Genomic DNA, 14,142 nt, shown 5'->3' with positions numbered 1-14,142 from the left:
TTAAAAACTCTGGACCGACGTAGATGACTATGAGGTGGCCGAGCGGTTCTAGGCGCTACAGTCTGGAATCATTGACCGCTACGGTCGCAGGTTCGAATCCTGCCTCGGGCATGAATGCGTGTGATGTCCTTGGGTTGGTTAGGTTTAAGTAGTTCTAAGTTCTAGGGGACTGATGACCACAGCATTTGAGTTCATAGTGCTCAGAGCCATTTGAACCATCTTTGAACGTGAGGCCGCAAATGTCGGGAAAATACCCCTAAAGTGGATGACAAGTGTTGAATATGTGACGTCGATACATGACGTACGTCGGCGGAACTTGCAGTGATTGAGCCTGTCTATGGGACTTGACCACGCCAACAGCCACGAGGAGTGACCACGCGGTTTATGGTGTCATGCCACGGTTTGGGCGGCCCCTCCCGTCGGAGGTTCGAGTCCTCCCTCGGGCATGGGTGTGTGTGTTGTTCTTAGTATAGATTAGTTTAAATAGTGTGTATGTCTAGGGACCTATGACCTAAGCAGTTTGGCCCCTTAGGAATTCACACACATATGAAAATTATGCTAAGGCATGTCAAGCATTAAGGCCGGTGTGGCTGCGGTCGAATGATCAAAACTTCCGCGCATGGATCTCAGGGTTCGAGCCATCTGTCGGGCCGACAGCACTTTTCTTCATTGCGTCAGACAGTTATGTGTTTACGCTGATATAAGATGTACTGTTTTATTTGCCGTTCTCATGTTTTGTAGCAGTACAGCAAAAACATACCGTACTGCGTCACAAGTAAATTAATATAAAATTCCGAATTTCGTAGTAACCTATAAATGACCCATGTTGCCTTTACTACACGATGTCTGTAAACAAAGGAAATAAGGACCAACGGAAAGAAACAGAAAACAAGAACAGCATTTGCTTTGCGTTAACCACAGATCACACTTACAAAATGTACTCGAAATTCGCATCATTATGCAGAAATGGGTAGCACTGCCCCATTCCTGTAAGTATAGGATCGACAGGCACAAGCGTAGCACGTGCGGCGAGGTACGTCATCTGGTTACGCCACATGTTCAACATCTGTCATCCACTTGTGGGGTATTTCCTGCCATTTGCGGTACCATGTTTCTCATATTAAATCATTTGTCGCAGCGGCGTCTACATCGCTTCGGGTGTTTTTAAACGTTAATAAGACTCACCCTGTAGTTACGAAATTATTATTAAATTTATTTGCTACCTGTGAGTCATCGTGTATGTTCCTGGAACTTTTCAGGTGAGGATCGAAACATAGTATGTCCAGGGGAGTTCAGCACACCGCTAACTTCTGGCTTTTAGTAAGGTCGCACCAATGGAATGAGGAACACGGGAGAGTCATACTGACATGTCACAGAGACAGCAGCATAGGGGTTCAGGAAAACAGTGTGGCAATAAGAGTAGGCACGGGCTCTTCCAGACGGCCTACTCCACGAGGGGATCGACGGAGAACAGTAGTAGGCGAAAGACATACGTAGTCCGAGGCACGAGGCAGTGTGTCTTCAGGAATTTTGGGGAGCAGATTACTGGAAGCTGGGTTGACATCTCTAGTCATCATGTGTCGTTTGCCGCTCATACCAAACCACAAACAATAGAGACGCACTCCAACTAGAGCAATATTCGACTTGAACGCTCAGTGTAATTCTGTTGTGTGTAGCGATGAGTGTCGCTTCTGTTTGTGACGGACGCATCAAAGCCACTGTGTCTGTAGATGCCCTGGTGAAGGGTCACAGGATGCAGCGATTGTCGAGATACATGCCTCCCCGATTCTTGGAATTATACTGTAAGGAGCTGATTCGCATGATAATGGGACTGATTTGTTCATTGTTTAAGGGATTCATATTGGTCACCTACATATGACAAGAACGATTAGCAACTTTACCATGATCTTCATGACCAGGGTACCCAATAATATATCTGAGAGGTGGTAATGCAAATACCAAGCAGCAGTTCACACACAAACGTCTTGAGGAATGTATGGATATATGACTGGCCTCCACAGTCCACTGTGTTATGGCTCACATTAAATTCCCCCCTCCCCCACACCACTTCACTGTCAGCACTCTTATGTGGTCTGGGAGTCACTCGTAACAAGTCATCGATGTATAAGGGTGTGTAATGCTAGTTATAGTTCGCATTTCCATACTCTTGACGTCTAATGCTGCTGTTACTGTTTCGGCATTGGTGCTGTTGATCACTGAGCAGGCAAATGTTTAGTGTATCTGTTGTCCATCTATCCAGCCTAAAGTCAGCGGGATCTGAGGGTGATCTCCGTCATCAAAGCGTAGCTGCTCACGATAGCTAATTCGTGCATTACCGAAATTTCCCAAACCCACTACATCCTTATAGAACGGATGATTATTCAGAGCATCTCAACACACGACAAAATTTTTCAGCTTACTGTATATGTATGTATTTACTCCTTACACATTAAGTTTACAATATGAATCAATTTTCAGAACTACAGATAGTCAAGGTGAATAGAAACAACATAGTTCAGAAGGTCACGATAAGTTCAAAAATTGACAGACTTTTATTACGTGAATTTTCGAGGTAGTTTGAAAAAAAAAGTTCAAATGTGTCTGAAATCTTATGGGACTTAACTGCTATGGCCATCAGTCTCTAAGTTTACACACTACATAACCTAAATTATCCTAAGGACAGACACACACACCCATGCCCGCTGGAGGACTCGAACCTCCGCCGGGAACAGCCGCCCAGTCCATGACTGCAGCGCCTCAGACCACTCGACTAATCCCACGTGGCTCGTGGCAGTTTGAAACTGTATTCCGGGCTGGGAGTCGAAGCGTGACTTTCACTGGAAACCCTCTTATTGCCTGAGCACATGTCACAATTTTGCAGGGACAAGTGTTTGTGCACACATTGCGGCAATTCCGAAAAGTTTTTGTCTAGGGACCCTTAGATTACAGGCTTGAGTAGTATGACATTGAAAGAAGGGAACTGAACACTGAAGGAAAAAAAACCTCTAGTGAAATGGCCGAAATAACTCAACCTCTTTGGCTCGACTCTGCAAGTCCAAATATATGTATCGATGTTGAAGACCTAGCAACAAAATTCCTCATGTATGTCGGATAGTTGTGTCGATGGCGCCCACACAATATCTGTGGAACAGCATTCCAACGATGATGGTAGATTGTCATAGGTATCTGATAGAGCTTCCGGGCCGGCCAGAGTGGCCGAGCGGTTCTAGGCGCTACAGCATGCAACCGCGCAACCGCTACGGTCGCTGGTGGGAATCATGCCTCGGGCATGGATGTGTGTGACGTCCTTAGGTTGGTTCGGTTTAAGTACTTCTAAGTTCTAGGGACTGATGACCTCAGTCCCATAGTTCTCAGAGCCATTTGAACTATTTTGAACAGCTTCCGGATTTATGGTTATCCCTGAAAGCTTACAATGCCCAGCGGTAACAGATTTGTTGGGAGTGAAGGAGAAATGTCAACTTGATATATAGGCCAGGTAATAGCGTTTACTTCTACTTCTTATAATCTTCATGTACAAAAGATGTGAGAAGGAAAAACTGGTTCAAGTTTAACATAACTGAAAAAATTAACAGGTGCGCCATGTATCCGGTATATTGTATATCTTCAGATTTCATCTTTTCATTCTCCAACGTTACAGAAAGAGTGCGAGCTATCAAGACTACAGGTGGTCCACGGCACCCAGGTATAGTTCCAGCGCGCAGGGTCCGATATGTCCGGATGGCTGTTGGACTCCTCCTGAGGTACCACCTGCTGCCAGAACTCCTCTAGTCTCTCCAGCAGCGTGTTGACGACGTCCTCGGGAACCTCCACGTCTCCAGCCTCGCACGGGTCTTGCGTGATGTTGTAGACGCAGACGTCGGAGGCGTTGAGAAGCTGGCAGAGCGGCGTCTGTGGACGGTCGGGGCAGTACACGGTAGCCTCGGCACGCAGCCGCAGCATGTCCTCAGGAGAGGTGGACCCTCCCAGCACACTGGACACAGCCTGACCCGCCGGGCTCGCCAACACCTGCTCTGGGCCGTAGGCCGGAGTGGAGCGGTTGTTTTCCGCGCCACTCGCGCCCAGGTAGCCAGTACCAATGGCGTTGTTCTGGACTCCTGTTTCATGAACATTAACCACGGGTGTTGTGCGAAGGATCTATAGAACTGCAACAATGTGCAAGTGTAGTGGATGCTGACATGAAGTCGATAATTTGTGCAGGTAAGCAAAGTGGGGATAATGAAAAACAAGTATTTACGACCGCCTGTCGTCGGCTGAGGACTCCACATGTCGCTCTTTAGACAATGTAAACAATGAGTCCGTGAGGATCAAAATTACATGAACACCTTGGAACAGATTCTTCACTAATTCATTCCCAAATGTACAGTACTGGCCATTAAAATTGCTACACCAAGAAGAAATGCAGATGGTAAACAGGTATTGCTTGGACAAATATAATATACTAGAACTGACATTTGATTACATTTTCACGAAATTTGTACGAACAGATGCTGAGAAATCAGTACCCAGAACAACCACCTCTGGCCGTAATAACGGCAATGAGTCAAACAGAGCTTGGATGGCGTGTCCAGGTACAGCTGCCCATGCAGCTTCAGCACACAGTTCATCAAGAGCAGTGACTGGAGTATTGTGACGAGCCAGTTGCTCGGCCACCACTGACCAGACTTTTCAATTGGTGACAGATCTGGAGGAAGTGATGGCCAGGGCAGCAGTCGAACATTTTCTCTATCCAGAAAGGCAAGTACAGGATCTGCAACATGCGGTAGTGCATTATCCTGCTGAAATGTAGAGTTTCGCAGGTATCGAATGAAGGGTAGAGCCACGGGTCGTAACACATCTGATATGTAACGTCCACTGTTCAAAGTGTCGTGAATGCGAACAAGAGTTGGCCGAGGCGTACAACCAGTGACACCACATACCATCACGCCGGGTGACGCGCCAGTATGGCTATGACGAATACACTCTTACAATTTGCGTTCACCGCAATTTCGCCACACAGATGCGACCATCATGATGCTGTAAACAGAACCTGGATTGAACCGAGAAAATGACGTTTTGCCATTCGTGCACCCAGGTTCGTCGTTGAGTTCACCATCGGAGGCGCTCCTGTCTGTGACGCAGTCAAGGGTAACCGCAGCCATGGTCTCCGAGCTGATAGTCCATGCTGCTGCAAACGTCATCGAACTGTTCGTGCAGATGGTTGTTGTCTTGCAAACGTCCCCATCTGTTGACTCAGGGATCGACACGTGGCTGCAGGTTACGTTACAGTCATGCAGATAAGATGCTTGTCATCTCGACTGCTAGTGATACGAGGCCGTTGGGATCCAGCACGGCGTTCCGTATTACCCTCCTAGACCCATCGGTTCCATATTCTGCTAACAGTCATTGGAACTCGACCAACGCGAGGAGAAATGTCGCGATTGGATAAACTGCATTTCGCGATAGGCTACAATCCGACCTTTATCAAAGACGGAAACGTGGTGGTACACATTTCTCCTCCTTACACGACGCATCACAACAACGTTTCACCAGGAAACGTCGGTCAACTGTTATTTTTGTATGAGATATCGCCAGCCGGTGTGGCCTTGCGGTTCTAGGCGCTTCAGTCTGGAACCGCGTGACCGTCACGATCGGACATGGATGTGTGTGATATCCTTAAGTTAGTTATCATTTGATAACACAGCATCTTCTTCCTGTCGGTGAAATTTCGTGTCTGTAGCACCTCATCTTCGTGGTGTAGCAATTTTAATGGCCAGTAGTGAAGGTTACAATAACATGAACACTATGCCGACTTGTCATCAGATTGTCAGTCAACCTGACGCGAATACTTACAGACTTACGGAGTCTCAAAAGTGTCATTCGACAAGTACTCACACCTGGTCCGTCTTCGGGCAGCTATACAGCTTTCCCGCTGATAGTTTACTACGAGCAGGCGGCCATCCACCTAGCTGTTGAGGCATTCTGTGGCAAGCGTCCATCCTTACCGACGCATTTATTTTATCAGTGTTTCGGAGATGGAGACTGCCATGAGCGTCCACACGAGTTGGTGCGTGCATTTCTTTGACTAAATGGAAGATTTGTTTCTTACTTTTGCCACAACAGCTTGGTGACATGAAGACGGCAAAATTGATTAAAACTGCCATACAGTAAACCGAATCGTGTTTGCAACATTTCTGCCAACCATCGCCGGAAGGGACGTGACCTGGTGCTACCAGCACAATCTGCCATTATACTATGGCTGTTGGATTTCTCCTGAGGCACCAGCTGCTCCCAGAACAGGTAAACAAGCGGTTTGCAGTGCGCGGTTGTGTGTAGTCCATTTCGACGAACATCGTAACTCGTGTGTCATCAAAATTTGCATCAGTTCCAAAATCAACTCAGAATGATGGGTTTTAGTGGATAGCCCGTCAAATACTGAACACAGATCAAGTTGAAAATAGGGAGAAAGTGCACTGGACTGTCAAAAAAGAACCAAATTGAAACAGTGAATGATCCAGGCAATTTCGAGAGAGCTTCGGGAATCAGGACGTCGTAGTTGTGTGTTCAAGATGTTGGACTGCAAAGTGGGAGATCATTGTTAAAAATCTCTTTCAGGACCTCATTTATTTTCGCAAAGTTATCGACTTTCCACCCGGTGATTGACGTGTCTCTTCTCCGTCGGTAGTCTTGGCAATTGTCATATTATACATTGGTTATCATCGTGGACGATGTCACGTGGTGAAAACATTACCGTCGCAAGTAAATGTGATGAGTAGTGAGAGCAGGCGTGATGCGACATAGACAGACTACTCACAGAAATGAAAACAATTGTGAAACAAGTGTGAACTATGTCACAACAAAGAAATTCAAGAGGCAAAACTTCCAATAAGGAACATAAGAGTCATAATACGTTGTAGGTGTAGAACAAATAGGAGTTATGTACGCCTGGAGGTCCCTACCTTATACCTCGCGGTTGCAAACGGACGTTACACCACGGCACAGACACAAATCTGAATTCAGCGGACAGACATATCAATGAATGGACAAACAATTCAAAATTTTGTAAAAGAAAAGCGAGAAAAAGAAAAATTCGGGAGTACGAGAGAGATTTGAACGCGGATCTTCCCGCTCGCAAACACCGCGACCACACAACTACGATGCTGTAGTTGTTCAAAACCTCTCGGTGTTGCTCATCTTAGACTTGATCCGTTCACCGTTTCGAGTTTGCTTCTTTCTCCACAGTTCAGTACACGTCATTCCTATTTTCATGCTTGAGCTGTATTCAGTTTCTGAAGGGCTATCCACTGACAATCTTACCACTAATTTTGAACGGGGTGCGATGGGGAGTTTCCCTCGTTAGATCACAGTTGATAGCATTCTTCCGGACAATGTCATGAGTTTTTGGCGTTGTTATGTCATGTTTATTGTACTGACAATAATGCTACGTGGTTCATTAACAGCGTTCATTAACAGCGTGACAAGATACTCACCTTTCACAAGCTTCCAGTCGCCTATGCGAATTCCTCCGTTCTCTACCCTCTCGTCTATATTCAGCAGCACCTCTGTGCGGGGCGACTCTCCATTCGTTACGAGAGCGTCCCACAAGTTGACACCGTCCAAGTCTTCAGGAAGTGACGAAACATTCCCTCCTGCAAAAGATATGTGGCTCAGAAGTGCTTTGAAGAGAATCTGTTAATTCAGTAAATTTCTTCTTCATACTTCTCACAGAGGGAACTTGTCTAACCTATTGCTTAAATTTATAATTTTCGACTCGGCCACTTGTTACGTTATCTGAAAATTTTGATTCAGTAACTACTCGACTCACTTTGAGTTTCATAGCCTAGTGATACAACCCGATTTCTTTCCATTGCGGACGCTGGTGTAGTGCAGTGGGTGGGGGTGTTTCTTAGTCTTTTGAGTGGGTAGGTAATATCCGCCACGATTTCCTATCCTACACACCCTGTCTCCCGTAGACTTCCTTCTTACATTCTATTTTTAGTCCTTTTCCATATCGTTTAAATCTGTACTTTTCTTTCAAATGACAGTCATTTCTCGGACCGCTTCGTGTTTCTGCTGTCGCGCCACTACTGACCAAAGAGGACTGCATTCAGTCACGTTAGAGGCTCGCCACTGGGCAGACGCATGGATAGTGCCACGCGGCTTCTGTCGAGAAAGAATGGCATCTTTTATCAGCGCAATCTACGTTGCACTACTACATGGGAAACTGGTTCTTAGCCACCCAGTAAGGCAGTGGCAGCGTTCTTGTGGGAAGGCCAATTCCCACAACACCAAGGTATCTTGAACGGACATACACAACCGCTGCTCGCCTTACACTTTACAGATAAAGACCCGATAGTCTTATCTACAGCTTCTGAGCGTGCATCAAAAACTCGATAGTTCGCACTATATTAATAACAACGTGACAATCCGACTAACCCATACCCTGGGGCCCAATCATTTTGCCTTGAGATAATGTACACTTCGACATCGATGAGGAAGAATGGTCATTACTTTCATTTTTCAACTCCGGATCGCTTATTACTGGTGCAGAATTACATAAATACTAGCTGAGTACTCGGCGTTGCCCATATATATATATGTTTATATTAAAAATGAATAAGTTCCTCCAGTTCTGTTTGAGGTGTCGATTCTATATTGGCAACTAGTTTCAACATTGTAACAACGTCATCTTCAGGCCCATACACACGTTGACGTCAACTGCGTGCGGCTGATACTAGAAGTCAGTGGTGAGATACGGACGTGCTTCGTGTGCAAACTGGTAAGTAAATACTATGGATGTACGAAGATATGTAATTATTCCAGCCTTCTATTAGTCCATCTCCTCCCTCCATGTCTCTCTGTCCCTTGACACCCCTCTCTCTAGATGCACCTCCTCTATCGCCACTCTTAGTTCAACTCCTCCAGCTCCCCTCCCTACTCTTCCCACACATCTCCTCCTGCCTTGTCACATTGACAAAGTGCTCCTCCCGCTCTGTCCACCTGCTGCTTCCTCCTGTGTTCATTTCCTCCCTCGCACTAAATCCATATCCTCCTTTCTCTTTCTTGGTCAGCCTCCCCCTACCCTTCTCTCTTTTCCTCTCCTCGTCCCCCTTCCCCTGTCCATCTCCACCCCTTTCCTTCCCAGTGCATTCTCCTCATCATTTCCCTCACTGTCCGTCTCTTTACATTTCCTCCACTCGCCCTCTTTTTTTCTTCCGCATCTCTTTGCCTGTGCCTTCTTCGCCTCCTCTTTGTTCCACTCCTGCTCTTTCCTGTCTCTGTCCATCTCCTTGGGGTGTCTGTGGTGAGAGGTTATACCTGAAATTTGGTATTCTCGGCAAGCTTTCGACACTGTGAATCTCGAAACGATTTCCGATTTGGAAAGACCCAAGCGCCTGTCTCCAATTACCATTCCGCGTTCACAGTCTGTTATTCCCGTCATGCGGCCATAATCAGGTAGGAAATCTTTTCACATGGATCACCTGAGTACTAATGACGGATATGCCACTGCACTGCCCTTTTATAACTCGTGTACGCGATACTGCCGCCATCTATATAAGTGCATTCGCTAACCCATGACTTGTCAGCCCATTGCAAGATCTCTATTGATACACTGGACTTCTGTATGTGACGAAATGGGGGTCTTCCTCATATTTTAAATATATTACATTTATCAAAATACTGCCCGAATTTCGCATTCTAACCCCACTGGTTCTGTCAGTAACTAGAGCGCGTAGTGGTGTTGTCTACCGTTTTGACGTGGACCTCTCATTCTGTCAAATTAGTGGCCTCATTCCTATCAAGAGTCTAGCTGCTTTGCTGTCGCCGTTAACACCACCGGCAGGAAAGTAGTTTCAGCAGAGAGGGCATACATTTTCTTTATGTCTTTTATGATATGTGTAAGCACCATTATCCGGTCTCAACATGAACACTTGCTATCACAGAGGGGCCTGAACATTGGGCAATGTAACGCCGAAATCGATTAAAAATAATATAATAACTATAAATATATCTGAATGTGTCCACCTTACTCTATAAGGTACAGTAACAGTTCGCGCCACGTGATGTAACGGTAGATTCGCTTACGGAAGTGTAAAGATTGCTAACAACGAATGAAATCGGATAGCATTAAGAATTCGACAAATGTAAACCTAATTTGGAAAGCCCCCATAAAATGTGTATAATAGTGTTGCTACCATACACCATTTACATCAATGATCTAATGGGAAACAATGGGGGTGTCATAAGCCTATTGGCGACTTAAAGTGGAATAACCGCATAAAAATGGTATGAAAAGAAAAAGCCGTAGAGGGGTTCATTGGGAAAATGAGAAGGAACTGTAATTCATTCACGAAAAAAGTGGTTCACAAATCACTCCTTCGACTTACTCTTGAGTGCTGCTCAACTTTCGAGACTGATGGACACTGTAAGAGAGACGCTGTTCTTTACGGACGGGCGTGCTATTGAAATTTCGAGGGCGTACGTTCCAAGAACATCTGGATAACGTATTCCCTCTGCCTACGTACTTTTTACGAAATAATCATGACGAGAAAGTTAGAAAAATAAGATGTCGTACGGAGCCTCACCGATAATAATAATTCCTTCGCACCATTCATAAAACGAACAGAAACAGTTGGTAAAGGCAGTGGCACCAGATGCATCCTCCGCCACACACTGATATCTACATCTACATGTACATCCATACTCCGCAAGCCACCTGGCGGTATGTGGCGGAGGGTACTTTGGGTACCTCTATCTGTTCTCCCTTCTATTCCAGTCTCGTATTGTTCGTGGAAAGCAGGATTGTCAGTATGCCTCTGTGTGGGCTCTAATCTCTCTGATTTCATCGTCATGGTCTCTTCGCGAGATATACGTAGGAGGGAGCAATATACTGCTTGACTCTTCGGTGAAGGTATGTTCTCGAAACTTCAACAAAAGCCCGTACCGAAGTAATGAGCGTCTCTCCTGCACAGTCTTCCACTCTTCCTCTATCATCTCCGTAACGCTTTCGCGATTACCAAATGATCATGTACCAAAGCGCCCTGCTCTCCGTTGGACCTTCTCTATCTCCTCTATCAATTCTATCTGATACGGATCCCACACTGGTGAGCAATATTCAAGCAGTGAGCCAACTAGAGTACTATAACCTACTTTCTTTGTTTTCGGATTGTATTTCCTTAGGACTCATCTAATGAATCTCAGTCTTGCATCTGCTTTACCGACGATCAACGTTATATGATCATTCCATTTCAAACCACTCCTAATGCTTACTCCCAGATAATTTATGGAATTAACTGCTTCCAGTTGCTGACCTGCTATATTGTAGCTAAATGATAAAGTATCTTTATTTCTATATATTCGAAGCACGTTACATTTGTCTACATTGAGATTCAATTGCCATTCCCTGCACCATGCGTCAATTAGTTGCAGATGCTCCTGCATTTCAGTACAATTTTCCATTGTTACAAGCTATCGATATACCGCAGCTTCATCCGCATAAAGCCTCAGTGAACTTCCGATGTTATCCACAAGATCATTTATATACCATGCGAATAGCAACGGTCCTACGACACTCCCATGCGGCACACCTGAAATCACTTCTACTACGGAAGACATGCAGCTTTCTGTTATCTAGGAACTCTTCAATCAAATCACACAATTAGTCTGATAGTCCATATGCTCTTACTTTGTTCATTACACGATTGTGGGGAACTGTATCGAAAGCCTTGCGGAAGTCAAGAAACACGGCATCTACTTAGGAACCCGTGTCTATGGCCCTCTAAGTCTCGTGGACGAATAGCGCGAGTAGATTTCTAGTCTCCAGAAAAGTCATTGTACTCGAACATAATACCTGTTCCAAAATTCTACAACTGACAGACGTTAGAGATATATGTCTATAGTTCTGCACATCTGTTCGACGTCCCTTCTTAAAAACGAGGATGACCTGTGCCCTATTCCAATCCCTTGGAACGCATGCTCTTCTAGAGACCTACGGTACACCGCTGCAAGGAGGTGGGCAATTTCCTTCGCGTACTCTGTGTATAGGTCCAGCGGCCTTTCTTCTTTTGAGCGATATTAATTGTTTCTCTATCCCTCTGTCATCTATTTCGTTATCTACCATTTTGTCATCAGTGCGACAATCTAGAGAAGGAACTACAGTGCAGTCTTCCTCTGTGCAACAGCTTTGGAAAAAGACATTTAGTATTTCGGCCTTTAGTCTGTCGTCTTCTGTTTCAGTACCATTTTGGTCACAAAGTGTCAGGACATTCTGTGTTGATCCACCTACCGCTTTGACACGAGACCAAAATATGTTACGATTTTCTGTCAAGTCAGTACAGAGAACTTTACCTTCGATTTCATTGAACGACTCTCGCATAGCCCTCCTCACATTACATTTCGCTTCACGTAATTTTTGTTTGTCTGCAGGGCTTAGGCTATGTTTGTGTTTGCTGTGAAGTTCCCTTTGCTTCCTCAGCAGTTTTCTTACTCGGTTGTTGTACCGCGGTGGCTCTATTCCATCTCTTACGGTCTTGCTTGGCACATATTCATCTAACGCATACTGTACGATGGTCTTGAACTTTGTCCACTGATCCTCAATCTGTACTTGAGACAAAACTTTTGTGTTGAGCCGTCAAGTACTCCGAAATGTGCTTTTTGTCACTTTTGCTACACAAAAAAATCTTCCTCCCATTTTTAATATTACTATTTACGGTTGTGCGAGTTTTCAGATGATGCACTTAAAAATATTTCACTGGATTCTTTGCCCCTGCCACCCGTTATAAACGTTTGTGACTGCCAGTCTATATCCGGCAAATTAAAATCTCTACCCAGAACCATAACATGGTCGGGAAATCTACTCGAAATATTTTCCAAATTTTCCTTCAGTTGGTCTGCTGCTGAGCCAGGGGGCCTATGTTTGAGCCTGTTTTAACAGTGACCTCCACCCAAATTATTTCGTATTTCGGATCTCCGTCAATTTCCTTAGATACTATTGTACTTTTTATCGCTATAAACACGCCTCCCCCTTCACTGTCCAGCCTATCTCTGCTGTATACATTCCAATCTGAGTTTAGAATTTCATTACTGTCCCTGATACTATGTGGGCGTCGTGACCGTTTATTAAGGAAAGCAGTTCTGGGACCTTTCTATAGACGATCATGCGGTTTACTATTAGCACATTAACATTGTTACTCCCTATTGCGTTTTGCGTAGCACTACCTTGTCACGTCTCAGGAGGCTTATTGTCGGGCCTAGGGAGGAAATTCTGTAACCTAAAAAACCCGCATGTGCACTCCACACGTACTCCGCTACCCTCGTAGCCGCTTCCGGCGTGTAGTGCACGCCTGACCTATTCAGGGGGACCCTACATTTCTCCACCCGATAGCGGAGGTCGAGAAATTTGCACCCCAGCTCTCCGCAGAATCGTCTGAGCCTCTGGTTTAAGCCTTCCACTCGGCTCCAAACCAGACGACCGCGATCGGTTTTGGGAACGATACTCCAAATATTTAGCTAAGATTCCACAACGCGAGCGAGGCTTTCCGCCTTCACCAACTCCCCAACCACCTATATGAGCTGAGGATGATCTTTGAACCCAGACGGCAGGAGTCATTGGTGCCGACATGAGCAACAATTTTCAGTCGGGTGCACGCAGTGCTCTCTGTCGCCGCCGGCAGGGCCTCCTCCACATCTCGGATGAGACCCCCCGGCGAGCAGACAGAGTGAACATTAGCCTTCTTCCCCGACGTTTCCGATATCTCCCTAAGGGGCTCCATCACCCGCCTAACGTTGGAGCTCCCAATTACTAATAAACCCCTCTCCCCGTGTGCCTGCTCGGACCTTGATGAAGCAGCGGCCACATGTCCACTCACAGGCTGAGCGGGCGATGCCACACGGCCAGCCTCCACATTGGCCCTCCACCTCGTGCGCCGCGAACGCTGCTGAGCCCGAACTCCCCTTGGGGAGAGGGTGGCCCAACCACGCCCGGTACGCGCGAAGCAGAGACCGTGGGCGAAACATGTAACACCTGGGGTGTACCTTGCGACGCACCAGACTCCCCACTGCCGCTACACTCCGAGGCAGCAGCCTGAAGATGGCTGACCGCGGCCATCAACACGTTCAGCTGTTCGCGAACAGTGGCCAGCTCCT

The 14,142-nt window shown here is 46.0% G+C and overlaps 1 protein-coding gene across 1 annotated transcript in view; it reads right to left on the bottom strand.

Moving 5' to 3' along the window:
* Positions 1 to 3,639: 3,639 nt before the first annotated feature.
* The window catches only part of LOC126355280 (arylsulfatase B-like), a 77,709-nt gene continuing 67,206 nt past the window's right edge, over positions 3,640 to 14,142 (bottom strand). The window contains exons 8-9 of the mRNA XM_050005568.1: positions 7,488 to 7,646; positions 3,640 to 4,115 (exon numbers count right to left, since the gene is read on the bottom strand). Of these exons, the coding sequence (XP_049861525.1) occupies positions 3,640 to 4,115; positions 7,488 to 7,646 (635 nt within the window). The remainder of the gene's footprint in view (positions 4,116 to 7,487; positions 7,647 to 14,142) is intronic.

This window comes from Schistocerca gregaria, chromosome 3 (assembly GCF_023897955.1).
Source record: "Schistocerca gregaria isolate iqSchGreg1 chromosome 3, iqSchGreg1.2, whole genome shotgun sequence".
Classification (NCBI taxonomy): Eukaryota; Metazoa; Arthropoda; class Insecta; order Orthoptera; family Acrididae; genus Schistocerca; species Schistocerca gregaria.
The sequence above is the reverse complement of the archived record's forward strand: the minus strand, read 5'-3'. Positions and strand labels throughout refer to the sequence as shown.